This window comes from Ornithorhynchus anatinus, chromosome 6, assembly GCF_004115215.2.
Source record: "Ornithorhynchus anatinus isolate Pmale09 chromosome 6, mOrnAna1.pri.v4, whole genome shotgun sequence".
NCBI classification, from domain to species: Eukaryota; Metazoa; Chordata; class Mammalia; order Monotremata; family Ornithorhynchidae; genus Ornithorhynchus; species Ornithorhynchus anatinus.
In genome coordinates, this window is record NC_041733.1 from 21840418 (window position 1) to 21861902 (window position 21485).

The 21485-nt window shown below is 63.4% G+C and overlaps 2 protein-coding genes across 6 annotated transcripts in view; both read left to right on the forward strand.

The window, feature by feature from the left end:
* Positions 1-2798: 2798 nt before the first annotated feature.
* On the forward strand, positions 2799-11611 carry KCND1 (potassium voltage-gated channel subfamily D member 1). Of its 3 annotated transcripts, XR_003760424.2 has the most exons (8): positions 2799-3995; positions 6703-6865; positions 7386-7469; positions 8703-8798; positions 9031-9284; positions 9668-9889; positions 10228-10343; positions 10522-11611. XR_003760424.2 is itself a non-coding variant. In XM_029067019.2 (7 exons), the coding sequence occupies exons 1-7, from the start codon at positions 2881-2883 to the stop codon at positions 10277-10279; spliced, it is 1986 nt and encodes a 661-aa protein (XP_028922852.1). In that variant the 5' UTR covers positions 2800-2880; the 3' UTR covers positions 10280-11611. The 3 variants fall into 3 exon arrangements, 2 of the variants coding, with proteins under 2 accessions (XP_028922852.1, XP_028922853.1); XM_029067019.2 differs by having other exon boundaries at positions 2800-3995; positions 10228-11611; XM_029067020.2 differs by having other exon boundaries at positions 2800-3995; positions 9668-11611.
* A 3947-nt stretch (positions 11612-15558) lies between these two features.
* OTUD5 (OTU deubiquitinase 5) overlaps positions 15559-21485 on the forward strand; it is a 52545-nt gene continuing 46618 nt past the window's right edge. Inside the window, exon 1 of one of the 3 annotated variants that reach the window (XM_029067311.2) lies at positions 15559-16237. In XM_029067311.2, the coding sequence (XP_028923144.1) occupies positions 15707-16237 (531 nt within the window). In that variant the 5' untranslated portion in view covers positions 15559-15706. Of the gene's footprint in view, positions 16238-18764; positions 19535-21485 lie in introns of those variants that run through there. The other 2 variants (XM_029067312.2, XM_039912337.1) reach the window with 2 other exon arrangements.

A 21485-nucleotide genomic window follows, 5' to 3' on the forward strand; every position in this document is an offset into this window, starting at 1 on the left:
CGGCGGTCCGGGCCTGGGCGAGTCTAACCCCCGAGTAGACCGTCCGGCGAGGGAAAAAGGCGCAACCCGGTTTCGCGCCGTTGGCTCCCGGGGTCCAGCCCCGGAGCTGCCGCGCGTCGGCCCGCGACCGACCCCGTCCCCAAACCCCATCCCTCCTCCCCGTCCCCCGGCCCTGTCCTTCGGCTCGTCCCTTCCGCCGTATCTTCTGCCGCCTCGTCCCTCCCTCTGGGTCTCAGCCGGACGGCGTCTCCTCGGTCCCGGAGGGAAACCGAGGCGGCCCCGGACGTCCGCCGTCCGGTTCTATCCCGAGGCCGAGGACCGAGCCCGGCCCGCTGGCCTCCTCCTCCTGGCCTCCTCTGGGGCGGTGGCCCCGGACCCTTAACCCGGTCAGCCCCGACACCGGTGGGACGCTAGTCCTCGAAGGCCCCTCTCCTTTCGGGCCCGGCCCGCGGTAACCTCCCTCCCGGCTCCCGATTCGGGGCCGGAAACGAAGCCGCCTCCGGTGGAGGCCCGGGAACCGGGAGACGAAGGAGCCGGAGGGTTCCGGTAGCCGAGGACCCTCACCCCCACCGCCTCCACCCCCGACCCCCGTGGAGCCCCTTAGGGAGTTGGCTCCTTCCCCCGGCCCTAGGGCCCGCTCTGCCTTTCCTCCCTAAAATCCCCGCTCCTAATCCCGGCCCGCGGGAGGAGGATGGAGGTGGAGATGGAGGATGGGGTGGGGGGTCGGGGGGTGCGAGCCGCAGCGGTTCCCCAACCAGACCCATTAGCTGCCTCCTCCCTTATCGATCGCTCTAAGTGCTGCTGATTCAGGCTCTTCCAGTCCGGGGTGGGAAAGGGGTGGGGAGTCGTGGGGTGGGGGCCGGGGGTGGGGGGAGGACGGGGGGACGGCGACAGAGCAGGGATCCCCCGGCGGGGGAGAGCGGGGGCGTAACTCGGGAAGTCGAAGATCCCGGAGTTTGGGGGCAGAGGGTGGCCGGGAGTCCAGTCGCCCCCCCCGCCCCCTCCACCCGAAGCCGGATCCCGAGGAAAGGAGCGAAAAGGGTAAGGGGTCGGAAAGCTGAGCGTCGAGGTTGGAAGCGGGGCTGGGGGGAGAGGGGAGCTGGAGGCCAGGAGGGCCGGGCCGCAGGATGCCCCGCTCCCTCGGTGCCCTCCTGCCAGGCGGGCATCCTCGTGGGGTCCCGACGGATGGGGCCGGGGGGCTTCTCTCCCTCCCCGGAGAGGCCCCTCCTCCCCCCGCCCCCTCCTTCCCTCCCTCCCTCCCCCAGCAGCTCGCTCGGCTGGAGCCGGGGGGTGGTGGGGGGCAGAGACACGGAGGACGAGGGAGGAGGGAGTCGAGGCGGGCCGAGCCGCCGCCGCCGCAGTGGGGACCCCGGCCCCCCGCCTCCCAGCTCGGCGCGGCCCATGCGGAAGGAAGGGGTGAGGGGGCGCGGGCGGCGGGGGCGGCGGGGGCGGCCGGGACCCCTCCTCCGTCGCCGGGGGGCTGCAGCACAGGCGGGTAGCGGGTGGGCGGGAAGATGAGCATCCCTCCTTCCATCCCTCTGCCCGTCCCTCCTTCCGTCCCCGCGTCCGTCCCTCCTTCCACCCCTCTGCCCGTCCCTCCTTTCATCCCCGCGTCCGTCCCTCCGTCCGTCCCCGCGTCCGTCCCTCCTTCCGTCCCCGCGTCCGTCCCTCCGTCCATCCCCCTGTCCGTCCCTCCTTCCGTCCATCCCCGCGTCCGTCCCTCCGTCCATCCCCGTGTCCGTCCCTCCTTCCGTTCCCCCCCCCTCCCCGGCCCAACGCCCACCCCCTTCCTCTCCGGAGAGACTTTGTTGGGATCCCTTCCCTGCCCTCGCCGGCCCCTCCCAGGACCCCCCCCCCCCACCTCCCAGCCTGCCCCCCTCTCCCCCTCTCCTCTCCCCGAATCCCTCTCCTCCTCGCTCTGCTGCTGCCCGTCCCCGGGGATCAGACCTCCCCCCCCGACACACACACAGCCCCAGCCCCCACCCTCACCCCGGGCTGAGCTTCCTCAGATCTGGTGGCCCTCCCTTTTTCGCCCCGGCTCCCCCCACTCTCCCCCCCCCCCCCCCACCATCCAGATAGCCACATCCTCCTCAGATCTGGTGGCCCTCCCTTTTTTCTCCCCGGCTCTCCCCACTCTCTCCCCCCCACCCCATCCAGGTAGCCACATCCTCCTCAGATCCGGTCGCCCTCCCTTTTTCCTCCCCAATTCTCCCCGCTGTCTCCCGCTTCATCCTCCTCAGATCCGGTCGCCCTCCCTTTTTCGTGTCGCCGCCGGGCAGATCCTCCTCGGCTCTGTCCTCCTTCCCTTTTCTGCCCAACTCTCCCCGCACCGCCCGCACCCCGGTCTCTCCCCTCTCTCTCTCCCCGACCCGGGCCTCTCCTCCTCCGTTCTCCCTTTTGTCCCTCCCTCGGCCTGACTCTTTCCTCCTCTCTCCTCAGCGCGGCCAGGAGGGAGCTCGGCTGTCCCGAGCCCGGCATCCAGCCCGGAGCCGGCGGCCGGGAGCTCGGGGCCTGGGCGGCCCCCCCGACCGCCCCCCTCGCCCGGGCCCCGTCGACCACCCCCCCCACCTGCCCGGCTCCCCTTTCCCGGGGGGCGGGGGCCCCCCCCCCGAGCCCCCACCCCCTCCTCGCCCCGCGGCTAACCGGCGGGGCCCGGCCTGCCGTCCCCCGCCCGGCCTTTCTGGCCCCGGCCTCTCCCCGGCTGGCCCGGCTGGCCCGGTCTCCTTCTAGGGGAGAGGAAGGGTCTCTGGGAGGGGAGGGGAGGGGAGGGGAGGGTGGGAGGGCCCCCCCCTCCTCTGACCGTCCTCCGCCCGGCCCGTCCTCGGGGGGCGGCCCGCGCCATGTCCTCCTGAACGCCCCGCAGGCCGGCCCCGGGGCCCCATGGCGGCCGGCGTGGCCACCTGGCTGCCCTTCGCCCGGGCCGCGGCCGTGGGCTGGCTCCCGCTGGCCAAGCAGCCGCTGCCGGTGGCCCCCCGGGGACGGGAGGCCCGGAGCGACGAGCTCCTGGTGGTCAACGTGAGCGGGAGGCGCTTCCAGACCTGGAAGAACACGCTGGACCGCTACCCGGACACCCTGCTGGGCAGCTCGGAGAAGGAGTTCTTCTTCGACCAGGACTCGGGGGAGTACTTCTTCGACCGGGACCCGGACATGTTCCGCCACGTGCTCAACTTCTACCGGACGGGCCGGCTCCACTGCCCGCGGCACGAGTGCATCCAGGCCTTCGACGAGGAGCTGGCCTTCTACGGCATCATCCCGGAGCTGATCGGCGACTGCTGCCTGGAGGAGTACCGGGACCGCAAGAAGGAGAACGCCGAGCGGCTGGCTGACGACGAGGAGGCCGAGCAGGCCTCGGACGCGGCCCTGCCGGCCGACAGCTCCTTCCGCCAGCGGCTGTGGCGGGCCTTCGAGAACCCGCACACCAGCACCATGGCCCTGGTCTTCTACTACGTCACCGGCTTCTTCATCGCCGTGTCCGTCATCGCCAACGTGGTGGAGACCATCCCCTGCCGGGCGCCCCCGGGCCGGCGGCGGGAGCAGCCCTGCGGGGAGCGCTTCCCGCTGGCCTTCTTCTGCATGGACACGGCCTGCGTGCTCATCTTCACGGGCGAGTACCTGCTGCGCCTCTTCGCCGCCCCCAGCCGCTGCCGCTTCCTGCGCAGCGTCATGAGCATCATCGACGTGGTGGCCATCCTGCCCTACTACATCGGACTGGCCATGCCCGACAACGAGGACGTCAGCGGCGCCTTCGTCACCCTGCGGGTCTTCCGGGTCTTCCGCATCTTCAAGTTCTCCCGCCACTCTCAGGGCCTGCGCATCCTGGGCTACACGCTCAAGAGCTGCGCCTCCGAGCTGGGCTTCCTGCTCTTCTCCCTCACCATGGCCATCATCATCTTCGCCACCGTCATGTTCTACGCGGAGAAGGGCACCAGCAAGACCAATTTCACCAGCATCCCCGCCGCCTTCTGGTACACCATCGTCACCATGACGACGCTGGGGTGAGTGACGGGAGGCAGGAGCCCGGCCGGGTGGAGGCCCCGGGGCCAGGTGGGGGCCCCGGGCCCAGGCAACCCCTCCCTTCGTCACCTCCTTGGGGAGGGGAAGCTCGGGGGTGGAGGAGGAAGACTGGGGAGATTCTCCGTGTAGGGGGGGCTTCTTCCCGAGGGTTCACCCCCAACACACACCCCGGAGGGAGAACCGTGCGTGTGCGTGTGCCCGTGTGTACGTGCACGCATGTGTGTCTGCGTGCCAGGGAGCGAGGGAGAGGAAGAAAGCCACGCTCACTTGGGTTAGTTTCGGACCCGGGGCCAGGAGCACAAGTCTCCGGTCAAGCCGGGCTGGCAGTCCACCGCCTTGCTCCAGATGACCCGGCCACCCCTCGGCCAGATTCCCTGGAGCCTTTCCTCCCCCTCCACAGCCCGAGGGACGGGAAGGTGCCGTTGATGTCCCCGGAACGGCCACTCAGTCTGGGGCACGGATGGAGACCAGAGCCGGCCCCCCCGGGGTCCTCCCCTGACGCCAGCCCCCGAACGATCGAATGAATGAATGTCCTACCCCCGGCTCCCTGCCCTGCCCTCTCCCTCGCCACCATCGAACCCCTCGTCAGGGTCCGTTCCAGCCCTGGTCCCCCGTTTCCTAGCAGGGGGCACGGAAGTCAACTCCGGAGTTCTGACGGGGAGGGGAGTTTCAGGAAAGAAGGGCCTTCTGCCTTTCGGGGAGCAGGGAACAAAAACAGGCTGGGAGAAAGGGACCTGAAGAAGGAAGGAAATGGAGGAGCCACAGACAGGAGAGCTGTAGAATTTGGGACTTGGAAAAAGCCCCGGGAAGGGAGGGGGGGGAGGAGGGGACTTCGATGCGGGAAGGGCAGGAGTGGCTGGGTCAAAGGGCCCCTTGGCTATAACTGGGGCCGCTCATTTGCCGCCCCAGCCCCTTTCCTGATGGGCTGCCTGCCCGCCTTACTGACACCAGCCATGGTGGGCGTGAGGGGTGACGGGGGGGGTGGGGTGGGGAGGCGGGGGGGCCCGCCCGTTCCAACTGGAGTCGAGAATCACCTCAAGGAAGCTCGGCCTGCCCTCCCTCCCCTCCACGGAGAGCTTGGGGCCGGCCCTTCCCAAACATCCCCCTCCCCGCACGCCAGCCCACGGATCGTTCCGTCTCTCCTTCCCGCCGGGCCGGCCCGTGGGCACCGGGAGCGACGAGCCGCCTCCCGCCCGGGTCGTCCCGCAGTCAGGAAGCTGGGCAGCGGGGGGGCCGGCACGATCCAACCTCTGCGGCTCCCCTACCCACTGCCCGCCTACCTCGGTGTGAGTGTGCGGGGCCTGCCCTTTGGGCGGCCCCCGCCCGTGCGGGTTGCGTTCCCGCAGGGCTGCGCGGGACAGCTGTGGGGACGAAGGGAAGAGAAGGCTTGGGGACCACCCTCCTTCCTCCGTTCAAAAAAAATCAAACGTGTTGGACCACAAGCTTTGCCAGCTTCTTTCCCGGCTCCTGCTGGTGGCATCTGGCAGTTTGGTTTCGGGGTCATGGCAGGGAGGGAGGCGTTAAGGCCCCGTTCCGCTCCTCTGCATCGAGGTGCTTCCTGATGGCCGTTCTCAGGAATTCCTCCGCAGGGCATCAATTGCCCCGAATCCCAGAGTCCGAGGCATTGCCGATCAATCGATCGATGGTATCTCAATGGTAGAGAAGCAGCGTGGCTCGGTGGGAAGAGCCCGGGCTTGGGAGTCAGAGGTCATGGGTTCGAATCCCAGCTCTGCCACTTGTCAGCTGCGGGACTGTGGGCACGTCAGTTCACTTCTCTGGGCCTCAGTGACCTCATCTGTAAAATGGGGATTAACCGTGAGCCTCACGTGGGACAACCTGATGACCCTGTATCTACCCCAGCGCTTAGAACGGTGCTCCGCGCACAGTAAGCGCTTAACAAATACCAACATTATTTTTACTATTATTATTTCTCGAGCGCCGCTTAGTGTGCGTAGAGCCCTGGACTGAGCGCTTGGGAGAGGACACTACAACAGGGTTGGTGGCCACGTTCCCTTGCCCACAAGGAGTTTCCAGGCCCCCAGGGCGGCAGACGTTTCCTCCGTTGCCGCTGGCAACCGGCGGGGCAGGCAGCCTCTGGAAGAGTATCTGGGTCAGCGCTCGGAGGGGCCTTGTGGGAGCAAGGGTTCCTACGGAGTCGGGGCGGGCTCCGGGCGGAGTTGGGGCCGCAGCTGCCCACCCGGTCCTCGGGGGCGGAGTTGACACCCCAACAGACTTCTGGCCTTGGGTCAGATTGAAGCTGGGGGGTTTCAGGCCCCTCACCCCAGCCAGAGAAAGAGAGGTGTCTTACCGCCCCTCCACCAAGCCAGCTGGGCCTGACCTCCAGCAAAGAGGCTCTGAGCCCTTGCGGGTGTGCCCGGGATATTTATACCGCCGATCCCGAATCCTCACTCCCCCACGCACGGTATTAATAGTGCCTCCTGGATGACTCAAGCACCCATCGCCAGTGTTCGGCATAGACACCCAGAGCCCCCTCACGGTGTCACCGCCACCTCCGGCTCTCCTGCACCCCCTTCCCTTCCCCTTGGGACCCGGAGCCCCATCTCGGAGCCGGAACAGGGAAGCCTCGGCTCCCGGGAGGGGGTAGCCCCAGGGAGGAGCCGGGGGGTAGGGGGGAAGGAGGGTAGGGGTGTCCCTGTTCTGGCTCTACAGTCCCTCTGCCCCCTGTAGGTATGGTGACATGGTCCCCAGCACCATCGCTGGCAAGATCTTTGGTTCCATCTGCTCTCTGAGTGGCGTTCTCGTCATCGCCCTGCCTGTGCCCGTCATCGTCTCCAACTTCAGCCGCATCTACCACCAGAACCAGCGGGCGGACAAGCGCCGGGCGCAGCAGGTACCCCTCGAGGAGAGGCCCCGGGCTGGGACGTCCCCAGACCCTGGAAAGAGTCCGCGGCCTCGCCCCGGGCTCCGCAGTGAGATGCCCTGACCCCCGGATGGGATCGACTGGGTTGGCAGGGCTCCCCACCTCCCCGTTTCTAGAAATAATGGACTCTCTGGCTCCAATGTAGCGTTTTACAGGCCCCCCCCCCCGGGCCTTCAGGGAACCTGGATTATTACCCTTTATCGGGATAGGGAGTTGGCACGGCTGAGTCCCTCCCTCCCTCCCTCCCTCCCTCCCGTCTTGGCTGCAACGGACCCTGGGTCACTCCCAGCTCCGTTGTCCCGAGGCAGGGTTCCCAACGCTCTTCTTTTCGGCGGAGCCAAAGGATCCACTGGCCCTTTGGGGAAGGAGCAGCGGAGCGGGGAGTAGTTCCCGGAGGTGGTGAAACCCCGAGTCCCACGGTCCCCGCCACCAGCCTCTCTCCGGGTCCTGGGTTGGGGGTGCCGAGGGATCAACTGTCTTTCCTCTGCAGAAAGTGCGCCTGGCCCGAATCCGACTGGCAAAGAGTGGAACCACCAACGCCTTCCTGCAGTACAAGCAGAATGGGGGGCTGGAGGTGGGTCCTTGTGGTGAGGGGAGGAGGCGCGTCTCCAAAAGCCGCTTTCCCTCAACTGTTCCTTCCACACAGGGCTTCGCCGGGTCGGGGGCGGGGGTCCCTCTGCCACCCGGAATGCCCGATCCAAACCTTTCCCCTCAACACAGGGGACTCATGGGTCCATTTAGGGGAAAGGGAATGGCCTCGGGAGATTTCTGTTGGGACATCAAGGGGAGTCAGTCTTTTCCACCCTACATCGCTTCCGTAAGAACGGCCCACCTGTTAGTCATCTAAGATAATAATACTGATTCATAATTATGGTATTCGTTAAGCGCTTACTGTGTGCCCAGCACTGTTCTCAACACTGGGGTAGATACAAGGGAGTCAGGTTGGCCCACGTGGGGCTCACAGTCTTAATCCCCATTTTACAGATGAGGTAACTGAGGCACAGAGAAGCTAGTGACTCGTCCGAGGTCACACAGCAGAGAAGTGGCGGAGCCGGGATTAGAACCCACGACCTCTAAGATGCGTGGGAGAGGAGGGGAGGGCAAAAGAGAGGTCCTTCTGGTGGCAAATCCGGGGCGCCTCTAGAAGAGATATGGGTTTTCTTAAGTCCAAAAGAGAGACACCCCCCTGGTCTCCTCCCTCCACCCTCCTTTCTCTCCCTCCCCTTCCCTCTCCTCTGTTAGGAAAATTTTGGTGGGGAGAGGGTTGCTACAGCCTGGAAACGTATATCTGAGAACCCACCGTTCCGGTGGGCTAGGACACCCCCTCCTTTCTTTGCCTTCTCCCTTTCTCCTATTCCCCACTCTCTAGTGATCCCTCTGTGGGTTGTAAGTTTCTAAGCCCTATCTCCTTCTCTCGCTCTCTGCCTATCTCCCTCACATCCTGCCTCTGCCGTGAGTGGCTTCCCCATCCCCCCAGCTGCCCCTGACTCCACTGAGCTGGACTGCCAGGTGCTCTTGGAGATTTCCAGTGCCCCCACCTCACTAAAGGCTGGGATCTGAAACCGGTTACCCTCTGGGTTTCTCTGGTTGCTTCCTACCCACTCTCCCCCAAATGCCCGACCTCCTGCCGCCATCTTTCCTGCCGTTGGGGTGGTGGGCATGTGGCAAAGGGACAAAGCGGGGGTCCCAGAGAAACTCAGGGTGAGTCTGTGGGCAGAGGCAGAACGGGACCCCCGAATCCAAGGGCTCCCGATCCCCCTTTGGTGGGGGGGTGGGTGCGGGGAGCTGATGATCACTCTTTCCTTAGGACCACAGTGCCGAGGGACAGGCCCTGTGCGTCAGGAACCGCTCTGCGTTTGAACAGCAGCATCACCATCTGCTGCACTGCCTGGAGAAAACCACGGTACAGACCCTCGTCCCCGATGCCCCTTTCTCGTCACCTTAACCAACCTCTTTCCCGCTCCCCCCGGCAGCCAGCTCCCTCACCTGTCTGTCCCCGGGACCCTGGAGGAGACTTCCCCTCAACCCCATTTCTCAGGGACGAGGGGGCAGCGAGAATTGGAGTCCTCCGGAGCGAGGGCCTCGCCGCCCTCTGACCCTTTCCTCTTTGTCTCCCCCTTCCCCCGCGTCTCCAGTGCCATGAGTTCACCGATGAGCTGACCTTCGGCGAGGCGCTGGGGGTGATGTCCCTGGGGGGCCGCACGAGCCGGAGTACCTCCGTGTCGTCCCAGCCTGGGGCGGGCGCCGGAGGAGGCCTGCCCTGCTCTTGCTGTCCCCGCCGGGCTAAGCGTCGCGCCATCCGCCTCGCCAACTCCACCGCTTCGGTCAGCCGGGGCAGCATGCAGGAGCTGGACGACCTGGCCGGACCCCCGGGCTCTGGACCCCAGAGGTACCCCCCCCCGTCCCCAGTTCCCCGGGGCTGCCCTAGCCAGGGGGACTTGGGGGGGCGGGGGCCTGCGCCTGAAGGAGGAGATGAGGCCTATCTAGGCTGGGGGCCGGAGAGGGTGGTGGGGTGAAGAGCCAGCCGCCGGCCTATCCGCCCACCCACCGCAGGCCTGGACATGCAGGGGAGCAGTGGCAGGAGGAGCCGTCGCTCTGGCAGGGGGCAGGGATGGGCGGGCTGAGGACGGAAGAGTGGGCGGCCCCAGCTCCACACTCAATCCGCAGTCAGTCGTCATCTGTGAGCGCTTCCTGCGTGTGGGACGCCGGACTAAGAGCTTGCTCTTCGCCCCTCTCTTTGCCCCACCCCCACCCCGCCCTCTGCTCCGTCAGCCGCTCTCGTCTCAACGCCAGGCCCCACGACAGCCTGAAGCTGAACTGTGACAGCGGGGATCTAACGGCCGCCATCATCAGCATCCCCACACCGCCTGCCAACACCCCGGACGAGAGCCAGCCCCCGTCTCCCGGCTCTGCTCCTCGCCCGGGGGGGACCCTCAGGAACTCCAGCCTGGCCCCCTCCTTCCTCCTCCACGAGACCGTCAAGATCTCCTCCCTGTAAGGGGGACCCGGATCCACGTTCCCCTCCGACCCGACCCCCGTCCAGTCCTCCATTCGTTAGGTTTGGGGTGTCGGCTGGCCTTCCGGGGAGGCGTGGGGTCAAATGCCGTGGATTCCCCCCTCCCCGCTCAACTCCTTCCTGTTTCATTTCCAAAGCCATATGGGGAGGGGGGCGGAGCACAGGTATCGGGACCCTCCCCCGCCACTAGCTATGCAATAGGGACACAAGGAGAAGGCTCCTCCCGGAGATACAGCACTGGGGGGTGGGCGCCGTGGGATGGGGGAGGCTAGCTGCAGAAGGAAGGCCTCTCACCTCCCTCCCATCCCTTCTCCAGTCTTCCAGCTGTGGTCTCCTTAGGAGAGAGCCCAGGCACTACGGAGCCATAACCAACATCAAGGAGGAGATGGGGTTCACATGTCCGCCTCCCCTCCCTTCAGCTTTAGCTCAGAGGTACTCCCGGAGTGGAGGGGCAACGTTGCCGTTGGAGCGTGGAGCGCGGGTGGTGGTCTGGGGCTGCGGAGAGCGGGAGCAGCACCGAGAACAGCTCGGGATGCTGCCTTTACCTGCCTCGGAGTTCTCGCCTCCTTCCGGGCCACAGATCGCCTCCTCTCCCTCCCTCCCTCAACAGCCTCCAGTGCATCCAGTGTATCCATTCCAGCCAGAAGGCTAGCAGTATGGGTCCCTTCCTCGCTGTGGACCATCCTTGTCTCAGCACCTCTTGCCGCCCACGGTACCCTGGGCCTCCCCTCCCACTCCCGACTAAGGCTCCGGGGGGACCCGACGAGGACGAAGCGGGGGGGGTCAGACCTTCTGAGAGGAACCCAGGTCCGAGAGCAAGGCGAACGGGGCCTCGAGGAAGGGTGGGGGCGTGGAGCCGGGAGGGGGCAACGGGGCAGAACCGCCGAGACACGGCAGCCAGGCTAGTCAGCTGCAATCCTAGAGAAATCCTGACCCCTCCGAGGGGTCACCGGGGCTGGCGAGAGTCCTTAACCTGACCCCTGAGGCTCCCCCAAGTCTCATCTCAGGAGGTGTTGGGAGAGAAGACGGGGGTCCAACCCTTCGGCCCCCCCCAAATCTCGAGAGGTCACCTCCCGATGGTGACCCTCGTTCACTACTGCATGGCACAATATAACATTAACCCCTGGGCACCCCCAACCCCTCTGGAGAAATGGTTCCCGAGGGGCTCCGGGCAGATTGTGAATGAACTTCCAGGGGAGTTGGGCCACCCCGCCACAAAGCCCTTGGGGAAGCAAGAGGAGACCCTCCGTCTCCTCCAACTTCGGATAGCACAAATCCCGGGACTTGTATCGGTGGGATCGAGGCACATCTCCCTTTCCCTCGGAGAGAGGTTCTCCGCCGGGCTCCCTTACCCTTCGAACCCCGACTTCGTGCAAACTCAACCACTATCTCTAAGGTGTTATGCAAGGTCCTCCATCTCCCTGATGCTGTTTCGGCTTCCTTGAGGCAAAATCAAGGATGGAGGTCGGGGGACGTCTCTCTTTTATGCGCTTTCCCTTTCTTTTCCACCTACAATGACGGGGACTGCTCTGGAGCCAGGTAAGGAAGCTGGGTTGGGAGCCTGAAAGTCAAGATTCTTCTGATGTGAGCTAAGGGCAAATGACAGGCAAGGCCCGGAAGGGCAAATAATACTAACAATAATGTTGGTATCTGTTAAGCGCTTACTATGTGCAGAGCACCGTTCTAAGCGCTGGGGTAGATTTACAAGGGAATCAGGTTGTCCCACGTGAGGCTCACAGTCTTGATCCCCATTTTACAGATGAGGTAACTGAGGCCCGGAGAAGTGAAGTGACTTGCCCACAGTCACACAGCTAAGTGGCCAAGTCGGAATTCGAGCCCATGACCTCTGACTCCCAAGCCCGGGCTCTTTCCACTGAGCCACGCTGCTTCTCTAATGCAGTCTCCTCAACTCTCTGGGACTTTCTGCTGCCCGGGCCAGTCTGAGCACCCGGCTCCGAGTGGAGGTTTGAGAGCCTAGACTCTCTCAGTAGTTGCAGATGCCCACTCGTGTCCGCGACCAAAAATTTGGAGAGTGAGACAGTGCTCCGAGCAGGAGAAAGAAATGGCTGGAAATAAGGAGATTGGGGGGTCTTGGAAGCAAGCGAGGAGGGACTGGGAAAGTGAGTGACTCTGGGACTGGACGTCGGTTGGGAGGACCAGTAGGACGTCCAGCTGTGCCCTGGACCCTCATCTCCTCCCTCGGGATCCCTTCGATCTTTACGCTTCAGTTTGTTTTTTCTTCTCGCCTACCCTCACCTCTCCGGGCCTAACCAATTTAGGTCAAGCACCCGGGTATCCTCGGAAGCTCCGGGCATCCAGTCGCGACTCACCGTGGTCCCTACCTCTCCCCGGCAGCAGCTTTTCCGCTCCTGCTTCCTTCCCCTGCCGGCTGACGGGCTCCGGCCCTCGGTCTGACCTCTCCTCGCCCCCCCCCACCACATCTCAGGTTTTCCCCGTCAGAAGCTGGTCCCGCTGGGGAAGGAGAGCTGCGGAGCCAGCGGCAGACCCGGGTGTAGTTCGATCGATCCAATAAAAAGGAACCGAGGGATGAGAGCTGAACCGAACCTCCCGCCTGTGGTCTTCCTTCGCTGGGGGCAGGGAGGAAGGCGGGGTTGGGGGACAGAGAGAGGGACGGAGGGAGGATTTTCCTGGAGCCGATGGGAAGCAACATGGGAAACGGCCCGGGCCCGGGAGTCAGAGGTCCTGAGTCCGAATATCGGCTCTGCCACTTGTCTGCGGTGTGACCTCGGGCAAGTCACTTCACCTCTCCGGACCTCAGTTTCCTCATCTGTAAAATGGGGATTAAGGCTGTCAGCCCATGTTGGAATAGTGCTGGGCCCCGAGTGAGCGCTTAACGTTCATTCATTCATTCAATCGTATTTATTAAGTGCTTACCGTGCGCAGGGCACTTGTACTAAGCACTTGGGAAAGTACAATACAGGAATAAAGAGTGACAGTCCCCGCTCCCAACGAGCTCACAGTCTGGGGGTAAGGGTAAGGTACCAAGTACCATAATTATTATTATTCCTTCATTCGATCGTAATTATTAATAATAATAATAATAATAATGTTGGTATTTGTTAAGCGCTTACTATGTGCCGAGCACTGTTCTAAGCGCTGGGGTAGATACAGGGGAATCGGGTCGTCCCACGTGAGGCTCACAGTTAATCCCCATTTTACAGATGAGGTAACCGAGGCACAGAGAAGTTAAGTGACTTGCCCACAGTCAAACAGCTGACAAGTGGCAGAGCTGGAATTCGAACTCATGACCTGTGACTCCCAAGCCTGTGCTCTTTCCACTGAGCCATGCTGCTTCTCATTTATTTATTTCTCATTTATTGAGCGCTTACTGTTGGCAGAACACTCTTCATTCATTCAATCATATTTATGGAGCGCTTACTGTGTGCAGAGCACTGTACTGAGTGCTTGGGAAAGTACAGGTCAACAATTTCCATTCCCCGGGAGCTGCTCCTGGTAAGGGCCGCACTTTAAGGTCCCAGATAAAATGGATCTCTGTCTCTGTCTCTGTGCAGCCATCTGCCCGTGACCTGGCCAAGACTGCTGGGGGGCTGACCCCGCTCGGCCGGAAGGACTGGCCAATACTGACTGAAACAAGCCCGCCCGGCCCCTAGTCTCACTCAAAATAACTATAATGTTGGCATTTGTTAAGCGCTTATGATGCGCCAAGCACTGTTCTAAGCGCTGGGGGAGATACAGAGTAATCAGGTTGTCCCACGTGGGCTTCACAGCCTTGATCCCCATTTTACAGCTAATAATAATAATAATGTTGGTATCTGTTAAGCGCTTACTACGTGCCGAGCCCTGTTCTAAGCGCTGAGGGTGATACAGGGTCATCGGGTTGTCCCACGTGGGGCTCACAGTCTTAATCCCCATTTTCCAGATGAGATCACTGAGGCACCGAGAAGTGAAGTGACTTGTCCAAAGTCATAAGGCTGGCAAGTGGCAGAGCCGGGATTGGAACCCATGGACCCATGACCTCTAACCCCTAAGCAGGGACTGTCTCTATCTGTTGCCGACTTGTTCATTCCAAGCGCTTAGTACAGTGCTCTGCACATAGTAAGCGCTCAATAAATACTATTGAATGAATAGGCCCAGGCTCTTTCCACTGAGCCATGCTGCTTCTCTAAAGCCGGGATTACAACCCATGACCTCGGACGCCTAAGCCCGGGCTCTTTCCACTGAGCCAAGCTGCTTCTCCAAGTTCTCATAGTTACAAATGAGGCAACTGAGGCCCAGTGAAGTGACTTGCCCAAAGTCACCCAGCTGACAGGTGGCAGCGACGGGATTAGAACCCATGACCTCGGACTCCTAAGCCCGGGTTCTGTCCACTGGGCCACGCTGCTTCTCTAGAGCCGGGATTTGAACCCATGGCCTGTGACTCCTAAACCCGGGCTCTTGCCACCGAGCCACGCTGCTTCGCTAGAGTCGGGATTGATGATAATCATGTTGGTATTTGTTAAGCGCTTACTATGTGCAGAGCACTGTTCTAAGCGCTGGGGGGGGGGGGGGGGAGGGATACAAGGTGACCAGGTTGTCCCACGTGGGGCTCAGATGAGGCCACTGAGGCCCAGAGAAATGACTGGCCCAAAGTCACCCAGCTGGCAAGAGGCAGAGGCGGGATTCGAACCCATGACCTGGGCCTCCCAAGCCCGGGCTCTTTCCACGGAGCCACGCTGCTTCTCTAAGTCCTCAGCGTTACAGGTGAGGTGAGAGCTGAGGTAACCGAGGCCCAGGGAAGCCAAGCCAAGCTCCCGCAGCAAAGGATGCCGGGAGAGACGCGCGGGGGTCGCCGGGCAGAACAGGGAGGGGCGGAGACTCCGGCCCGGCCCGAGACACTTACAGCCAATAGGCGCCCGGGGAAGGCGGCGCTTCCCGCCTGATTGGCGGCGCCTCTCGACCAATGAAAACGGGGCCGTTGCTAGGACGGGGCGCGGTCCCCGCCCCCTCCGTTGCTAGACGGCAGGGAGGAGCCCCAGGGCCGGAGCGGAAGTGACGCATGCAGGTCAGCTGTGCCCCGGTGTGTGTGTGTGTGTGTGTGTGTGTGTGTGAGAGAGAGAGAGAGAGGGAGGGCAGTGTTGATGTTTTCCAGTCAGCCAGAGAGTAGAAGAGACGGAAGCCGGGAAGGAGGGAGGGAGAAGTAGGCCGAGGGCGAGCGCGTTTGGGATCGATTCCCTGTCGCCCCGTCGCGTCCCGGCGGCCCGAAGACACACCCCACCGGCCCGCGCGCCGCCGCCCGGGGGCGGGCTGGGGGGAGGGCCGCGTTCCCTGGCCCGCGCCGTCCCGAGGATCCCGACGGGCGGCCCGGAGCGGAGACCGGGGAGGGGGAAGGGGGCGGCCGGCCGGTCGGCCGGCCGACTTGGTTTGTGATTGACTCCGCGCGCCCGTCAGCGGCGTCTCGAGGACCTCGAGCGGCGCGCGCGCCGCCGAAGAGGGTGGCGACGTTGATTGGTTGGTGGTGCTATTGATTCCCCCCCCCCCTCCCCCCCCACGTACGCGCGAGGAGATCGCCGTGCGCGCGCCCGGGGAAGCCTATCGGGGGGCTGGGGGGGGGGGGGTCGGGTGGCTTTTGCCCCTCGCCGGGGGATCAATAAAGTTGTCGAATTAAAAGAAGCCCCCCCCCCCCGCCCCCCGGCCCGCTCCATCCGGGTTCTCGGGTGCCGGTCCCTTAGCCTCCTCATCCGGGTCTTGGCCGCCCCCCTCTTAGCCTGCTCATCCGGGCCTTTCCCCCCCCCCCCCCCCGGGGCGGGGCGGGGGGGGCCCCCGGCGGCGCCACCATGACCATCCTGCCCAAGAAGAAGCCGCCTCCCCCGGCGGCTGACACGGACCAGGCCTCGGAGGCGTCTCAGCAGCCGCCGCAGGCCCAGCGGCGCGGAGGGGACCGGGGCGGGGGCGGGGGCGACCCCCATCCCCGGAGCTCCGGGGGGGCGCGTCCGCGGGCCTCGCCGCCGCCCCCGCACCGCTGGGCGCTCCCCGGGCCCCAGCCCGGCCCCCGGCCCCAGCAGGCCTCGCCGCCGCCCTGCTCCAGCGGCCAGGGCCAGGGGGACGGCGGCCTGGGGCCCAGCGGCGTTGGCGGCGTCGGCGGCGGCGGCGGCTGTTGCTCCGGGCCCGGACACAGCAAGCGGCGCCGACAGACCCCCGGCGGCGGCGGCGGCGGCGGCGGCGGCACCGGGGGCGCCGGGGGCACCGGCGGCGGCGGCGGCTCCAGCCCCGAGCAGGAGGAGGGAGGCGCCGGTTACAACAGCGAGGATGAGTACGAGACGGCCGCCGCCCGCATCGAAGCCATGGACCCCGCCACCGTGGAGCAGGTAACCACACCGGGCGGGGGCGGGGGGGGGGGGGGCGGCGGCACCCTCCGCGACACGTTGCCTCCTGGTCGGGGGAGCCCCCTCGGAGGTGGGGATGCGCCCCCGACTCTCTGCGAAACGTCCGCCGGCGGCGCGCAGCCTCCCGCCGGTGGCAACTTGCGAGGGGGGATGAGCTCCTCCTCCCGCCCGGAAGCCGGGGGTGGCGGCCTCCCCGGCGGGACCCGAGACGTCCGGGAAAAGTCTCCTGGCAGGCCGGAGGCCGGTAAGGAGGGTGGTCTGTGGCACCCGAGGATTGGCCGTTAGGTGGGGGTTGCCCCGGGCCAGAGCCGGCGGGATGGAGGGGTCCCCGTGCCCTCCCGCCCTCCTCACGGGTGCCCTTGCCGCCCCCAACTTGAGCCGGCCCTCTCCCCCTCGCCGCCGTGTCGGGGGGCCGAGGGGGAAGCGGAGCCCCAGAGTCCATCCGCGGTGGCCACCGGGAGGGCGGTGGCCGCTCCGCGCCCCTTCGCCTCCCCCCTTCTTCTTTTCGGGGGAGCCGCCGGTCCCGTCCGTCCCCCCCCCGACGCCCCGTCGCGCCCGGAACGGAGAGGCGGCGCTCCCCGCGCGGCTTGCGGCCCGTGCGGAAGGGAGCGGGAGTAGGGGCACACGGGAGGGCAGAGGCGTCAAAACGCCTCGCCGGAGTCCGGGGCGCCGGGCGGGAAGAGATCCTAGGGGCCGGGGCCAAGGAGGCCGTCGGGGCTCCGGCCACGCCGTCGTCCCGGGTCGCGCCTGCCGAGGCGCCCCTCCGAGGAGGGGACGCCGACCGCCGGGGCGTGTGGCCTCTAGTTAAGCGAATGTCGCTTAAAAGTAGCCGGCATCTGGAACGACGGATTTGCTTTTGTAGAGTGATTGAGTGTCGTCGGTTTGGCCAGCGGGCTCCGGGAGGAACCTGGGGACCGGAGTGTTTGGGGGCCGGTGATGGCAGTTGAAACGTCGGCTCTTCCGCGGTACCCGGCGTCCTTCCCACCCGTCGGTTCCGTCGGCCTGAATCGATCTCTCCCGAATCGCCACAAATCTATCTCGGATGGAGAAGCGATAGACAGGAGTCAAAGCGAAGCCCTCGCGGATCGAGGACCGCCCTCCCACACCGCGGCTTTCGGCCTCTTCCTCCTGGCCACGGAGGAAGCCTCCTTCGTCGGCGACGGATGAGCCTCGGTCCCGAGGCTTCCCGATTGAGCCGCCCGTGAGGAGGGATGGATTAGAGAGTGCCGGGGCCCGGGCACGTCATTCCTTTCCTCCTCCTCCCGCTTTATGGGGCCACGGTGTGTCTCCTGGCCTTGTCTTAATCTCGCCCGGCCTGCGTTTTGCCTTCTAATTGGCACCTGCCATTTTCGGGTCGGGGCTGGCGTGGGTCTCCCGCGCTCCGAGCTCGGCCTGTTTCCGTAGCCGGCTGTGGCCCTGGCGTCCCGTCCGGCCTCTCCGGCCTCCGCCCGGGCGGTTCACCCCAAACGGTCCCTGGGTTTCCGGGGATCCCGGGGTCCCTGGAGAATGAGCGACGTGGAGGAAGGAGTCGGGATAGCGAGGAGAGTTTGGCCCGGGCGCCACCTCGTCCGAGGGCCGGTCCGAGCGTCTCCCCAGCGGTGGTGCCCGGCCGGCCTGTGGCGGTGCCCGGGCTCGGAGGCCGCTTGCCCAGCCGGTCCCTGGAAGGCGACAAGCTCCGAGGGCCCCGTGGCCGCTCGGAGCGGCCGGATAGCTCGGAGGGCGCCCGCCGTCGTCGGCGTCCGAGTCATTCGGTTCCTCCGGGCGGGCTGCTGCCGGCTCCTGCCGCCAACTGCTGGTGACGGACCTCGGGACCGGCCCCGCCGTCGACGTGACCCAGAATTGGCCCGTCCTTGGGTTCTTTCCAAATCCCATCTCCTCCAGGAGGCCTTCCCCAATCGATTTCCAATCTCCCTAGCTTTTAGCCCCGAACTGCCATTTCAGTATTTCTGCAGCTTCCCATCACTTAGAGCTCCTTACGCACACGCCCTTGGGCAAGTCGCTTCATTTCTCTGTGCCTCAGTTACCTCATCGGGGTAAAATGGGGATCGAGACTGGGACCCCCCAGGTGGGACAGGGACCGTGTCCAACCCGTTTGGCTTATATCCCCCGCAGTGCTTAGTACAGTGCCTGGCACCCAGTAAGCACTCCACAGATTACCACTCGGGGGTCACATCTTTCTACTCTATTACTACTTCCTATCCGAAATCGAAGCAGCGTGGCTCAGTGGAAGGAGCACGGACTTGGGAGCCAGAGGTCGTGGGCTCTAATCCCAGCTGCGCCATTTTTTCAGCTGTGTGACTTTGGGCACGTCACTTAACCTCTCTGTGCCGCAGTTCCCTCGTCTGTAAAATGGGGATGAAGGCTGTGAGCCCCAAGCGGGGCAACCTGATTTCCTTGTATTCCTCCAGGTGCTTAGAACAGTGCGTGGCACATAGTAAGCGCTTAACAGATGCCATCATTACTGTTGTTGTTGTTGTTATTATTATTATTGTTAGTGTCTGTTTTTTTTCCTCTCTGAGGGATCACGTCTTTTCATTTTATTGACATCTCCTGAGCTCAGAGTAACAGACCGTGCACCCGGGCGCCTGAGAAATCTTATCGACTGACCGATGAAGGGAGTTTCGTGGATAGCCGCGTGGACGTCCGGGACCGTGTTGAGGGCCCCGTGTGTGAAGGAGGTCAGGGCCACAGGTCACAGGCCACAGGAAACCCGAACGGAGGATTGATGTTCCGTTCCCAGGGCTGGGGGGTGGAGTCTGGTGGTTTTGAGACCCCAGGCGTTGGACTGCCTGTCCCCCGCCTTTCTTCAGCCCCCGTGGTGCGGTTTTGGAGAGACTCATTGCTGACCTCAGGGTCTCAGTGCAGGCCTTCCCCCTTGTCTCCCACTGTCCATGCTGGATGGGGAGTCGAGGGAGCTTTTTACACGGTAGAAGAGGGAGCGGGGTTGGTTGGTGCAAGACTAGTTTACAGTTAGCGTGACGTTCAGAAGAATTGGATCCAGGGAGAAGAACGTTTGATCCAAGAGGGGAAGAAGGGATTCCTTGTCCACCCGCTCCAGGCCCTCTAGGGCCCCAGATAACCATCTCTCTCTCTCTCTCTCTCTCTCTCTCTCTGGGGAGAATCAGTAGCTTCTGAGATCCTGACACAACTGATAGCGACTCATTCATCTTAGAGGCAGTCGAGGGAAGCCACGCGCCTTTTGGCTCTTCCCCGGCCGACGGTGTTTTTTCCCGCCTCTTCCGAGTCCAGATTTTAGTTGTCACAGAAGGCGATCCCCAGGTGGGTCGGCGCTTGTTATATTGTACTTTCCCAAGTGCTTAGTACGGTGCTCCGCACACGGTATGTGCTCCATAAGTACGATGGGTTGGTTGGCTGGGCAAGGAAGGGGTCGCACTTAGCTCCCCTTGGCCCCTTAGTGGGTGTGCTGCCGACGCCGGCAGGCTGAGTCCAGTGATGAGCTGGCCCGCGAGGCCTTCCACCTTTGAGATGATGGAAAGTGACCTGGGACACGGGATTGGGGGATTTACCCTTCGGGCCCGGGGATCCGGCGGTCCCGGCACTCCCTGAGAGCACCTGCTTCTGTCCCGCGTGCTCTCAGCTTCCCAGCCGCTCGGCAGGTTCTCTGTCATATGTCGTCCCACCGCCCCTCCCATCTCTCCCCCATCCTGAGACCTCTGAAGGGGATGCCTGAGGTGGTCTCCCGCTTGGTGATCGGGGGATGGGAGACCCTGTGTGATCAAGAGTCAAGCTCCCGGGCTGCCGGTAGGGGTTGGGGGTGTGGGGGGTGTCCGCTCCTGGTGGGATTTTGGCATTCAAGCTCAGTGGGAGAGAGGCCGCCGGGGTGGAGACTTTCCACGAGGAATACTAATAGCGATTTGGCAAGTATTCTCCAGGAGGCTGGTGATCCAAGAAATACACACTTGAGCTCCGGGCTCTTCCTCGCCTCTTCCAGCCCCTCCAAAGATGTTGCCCGAGCTCTGGGCACGTTGCGGGAGGGAGGCTTCCTAAACAGAGGGCCGGGGAACGTGGGCGGAAACCCACCTCCCTTAAGGAAGGCCTCTTTCTACGAGGTGGTCCGTACCTCCTTTTTGTCATCTGCGGCTCCCCGCTTGTCCCAAGACGATGGGCTTGTCCTCTAGACTCCTGAACTTGTTTTGGGTAGGGAACGTGTCTGCTCATTCTGTTGTATCGTACTCGCCCAAGTGCTTGCTTAGTAGAGTGTTCTGCGTATAGAAAGTGCTCACTAAATACCATTGCTTGATTGATGTATCCAGTTAGTCTCCCATCTCCAAAGAGGTCCCCTTGGATTATCTAACTTTCTGGGTGATTTCATCAGTTATGTGCTAAGCCCGGTATTAAATGCCCGGTTGGAGATAATACAATCAGATCGGACACAGTGTCCGTCCTAGGCAGGGCCCCCATTCTGTGAGGGAGAGGCAACTGGTATTTCACCCCCATTTTAAAGATGAGGAAACTGAGTTACAGAGGATCTAACGATTTGCCCAAAGTCACCCAGCAGGCAAGTGGCGGGGCCAAGATTAGAACCCAGGCCCGCGGGCCGTTAGTCCCGTGTCGTTTTCACTGGGCCACACCACTCCCGTTCCTAGTTTTGGTGCATTAACAGTATTTGGTATGTTGGGGTCTGAGTTGGGGACACAGGAAGAGGCTATGGAGAAACGGTCTTTTGGCCAGGTCCCTCTACAGGTCATTGGGGATGACTTTTTCCATGTCGTTCTGAGGTTGCTGCTCTTAGAGGCTGCTCTGAGAGAGAGATTAATTAAAAAAAAAAACCCAAGGGATATCATGGCCTGCCACCCCGGCCAACCCTGATACTCATGCTCTTGGAATACCGTGTGCAGACCTAGTCACTGTATCTTTGCAAAGACATGTTAGACAAAAGGCCCAGAGAAGGGTGGATACCAGAGATAATCAGGGATGGAGAAACTCCAGAAGAGGCTGGCAAGATTAGACCTCCAGTCTAGAAAAGCCAAGGCCTAAAAGAAACACGATCGTAGGGTATAGAAACATGAGAGATGTGAGCAGGGAGGACACAGAATGATTCTTCACTAAATCCCACATCCCCAGAATGGGAGGGTACCCACTGAAGCCAGAATATGGTAGGATCAGAGCAAATAAGAGGTAAGCCTGTTTCTCACTGTGGAGAGTAAGTCCGTGGAATTTGTTCCCGCAGGAAATCTTGCGGGCGGAGAGTATCTGTAGGTTTGGATGA

Coding starts and splice junctions, on each gene's coding strand:
- KCND1 (XM_029067019.2), top strand. CDS start 2,881: ATGGCGGCCGGCGTGGCCACCTGGCTGCCCTTCGCCCGGGCCGCGGCC. Junction 6,866..7,385: donor ACAAGCGCCGGGCGCAGCAG/GTACCCCTCGAG, acceptor TTTCCTCTGCAG/AAAGTGCGCCTGGCCCGAAT. Junction 8,799..9,030: donor ACTGCCTGGAGAAAACCACG/GTACAGACCCTC, acceptor CCGCGTCTCCAG/TGCCATGAGTTCACCGATGA.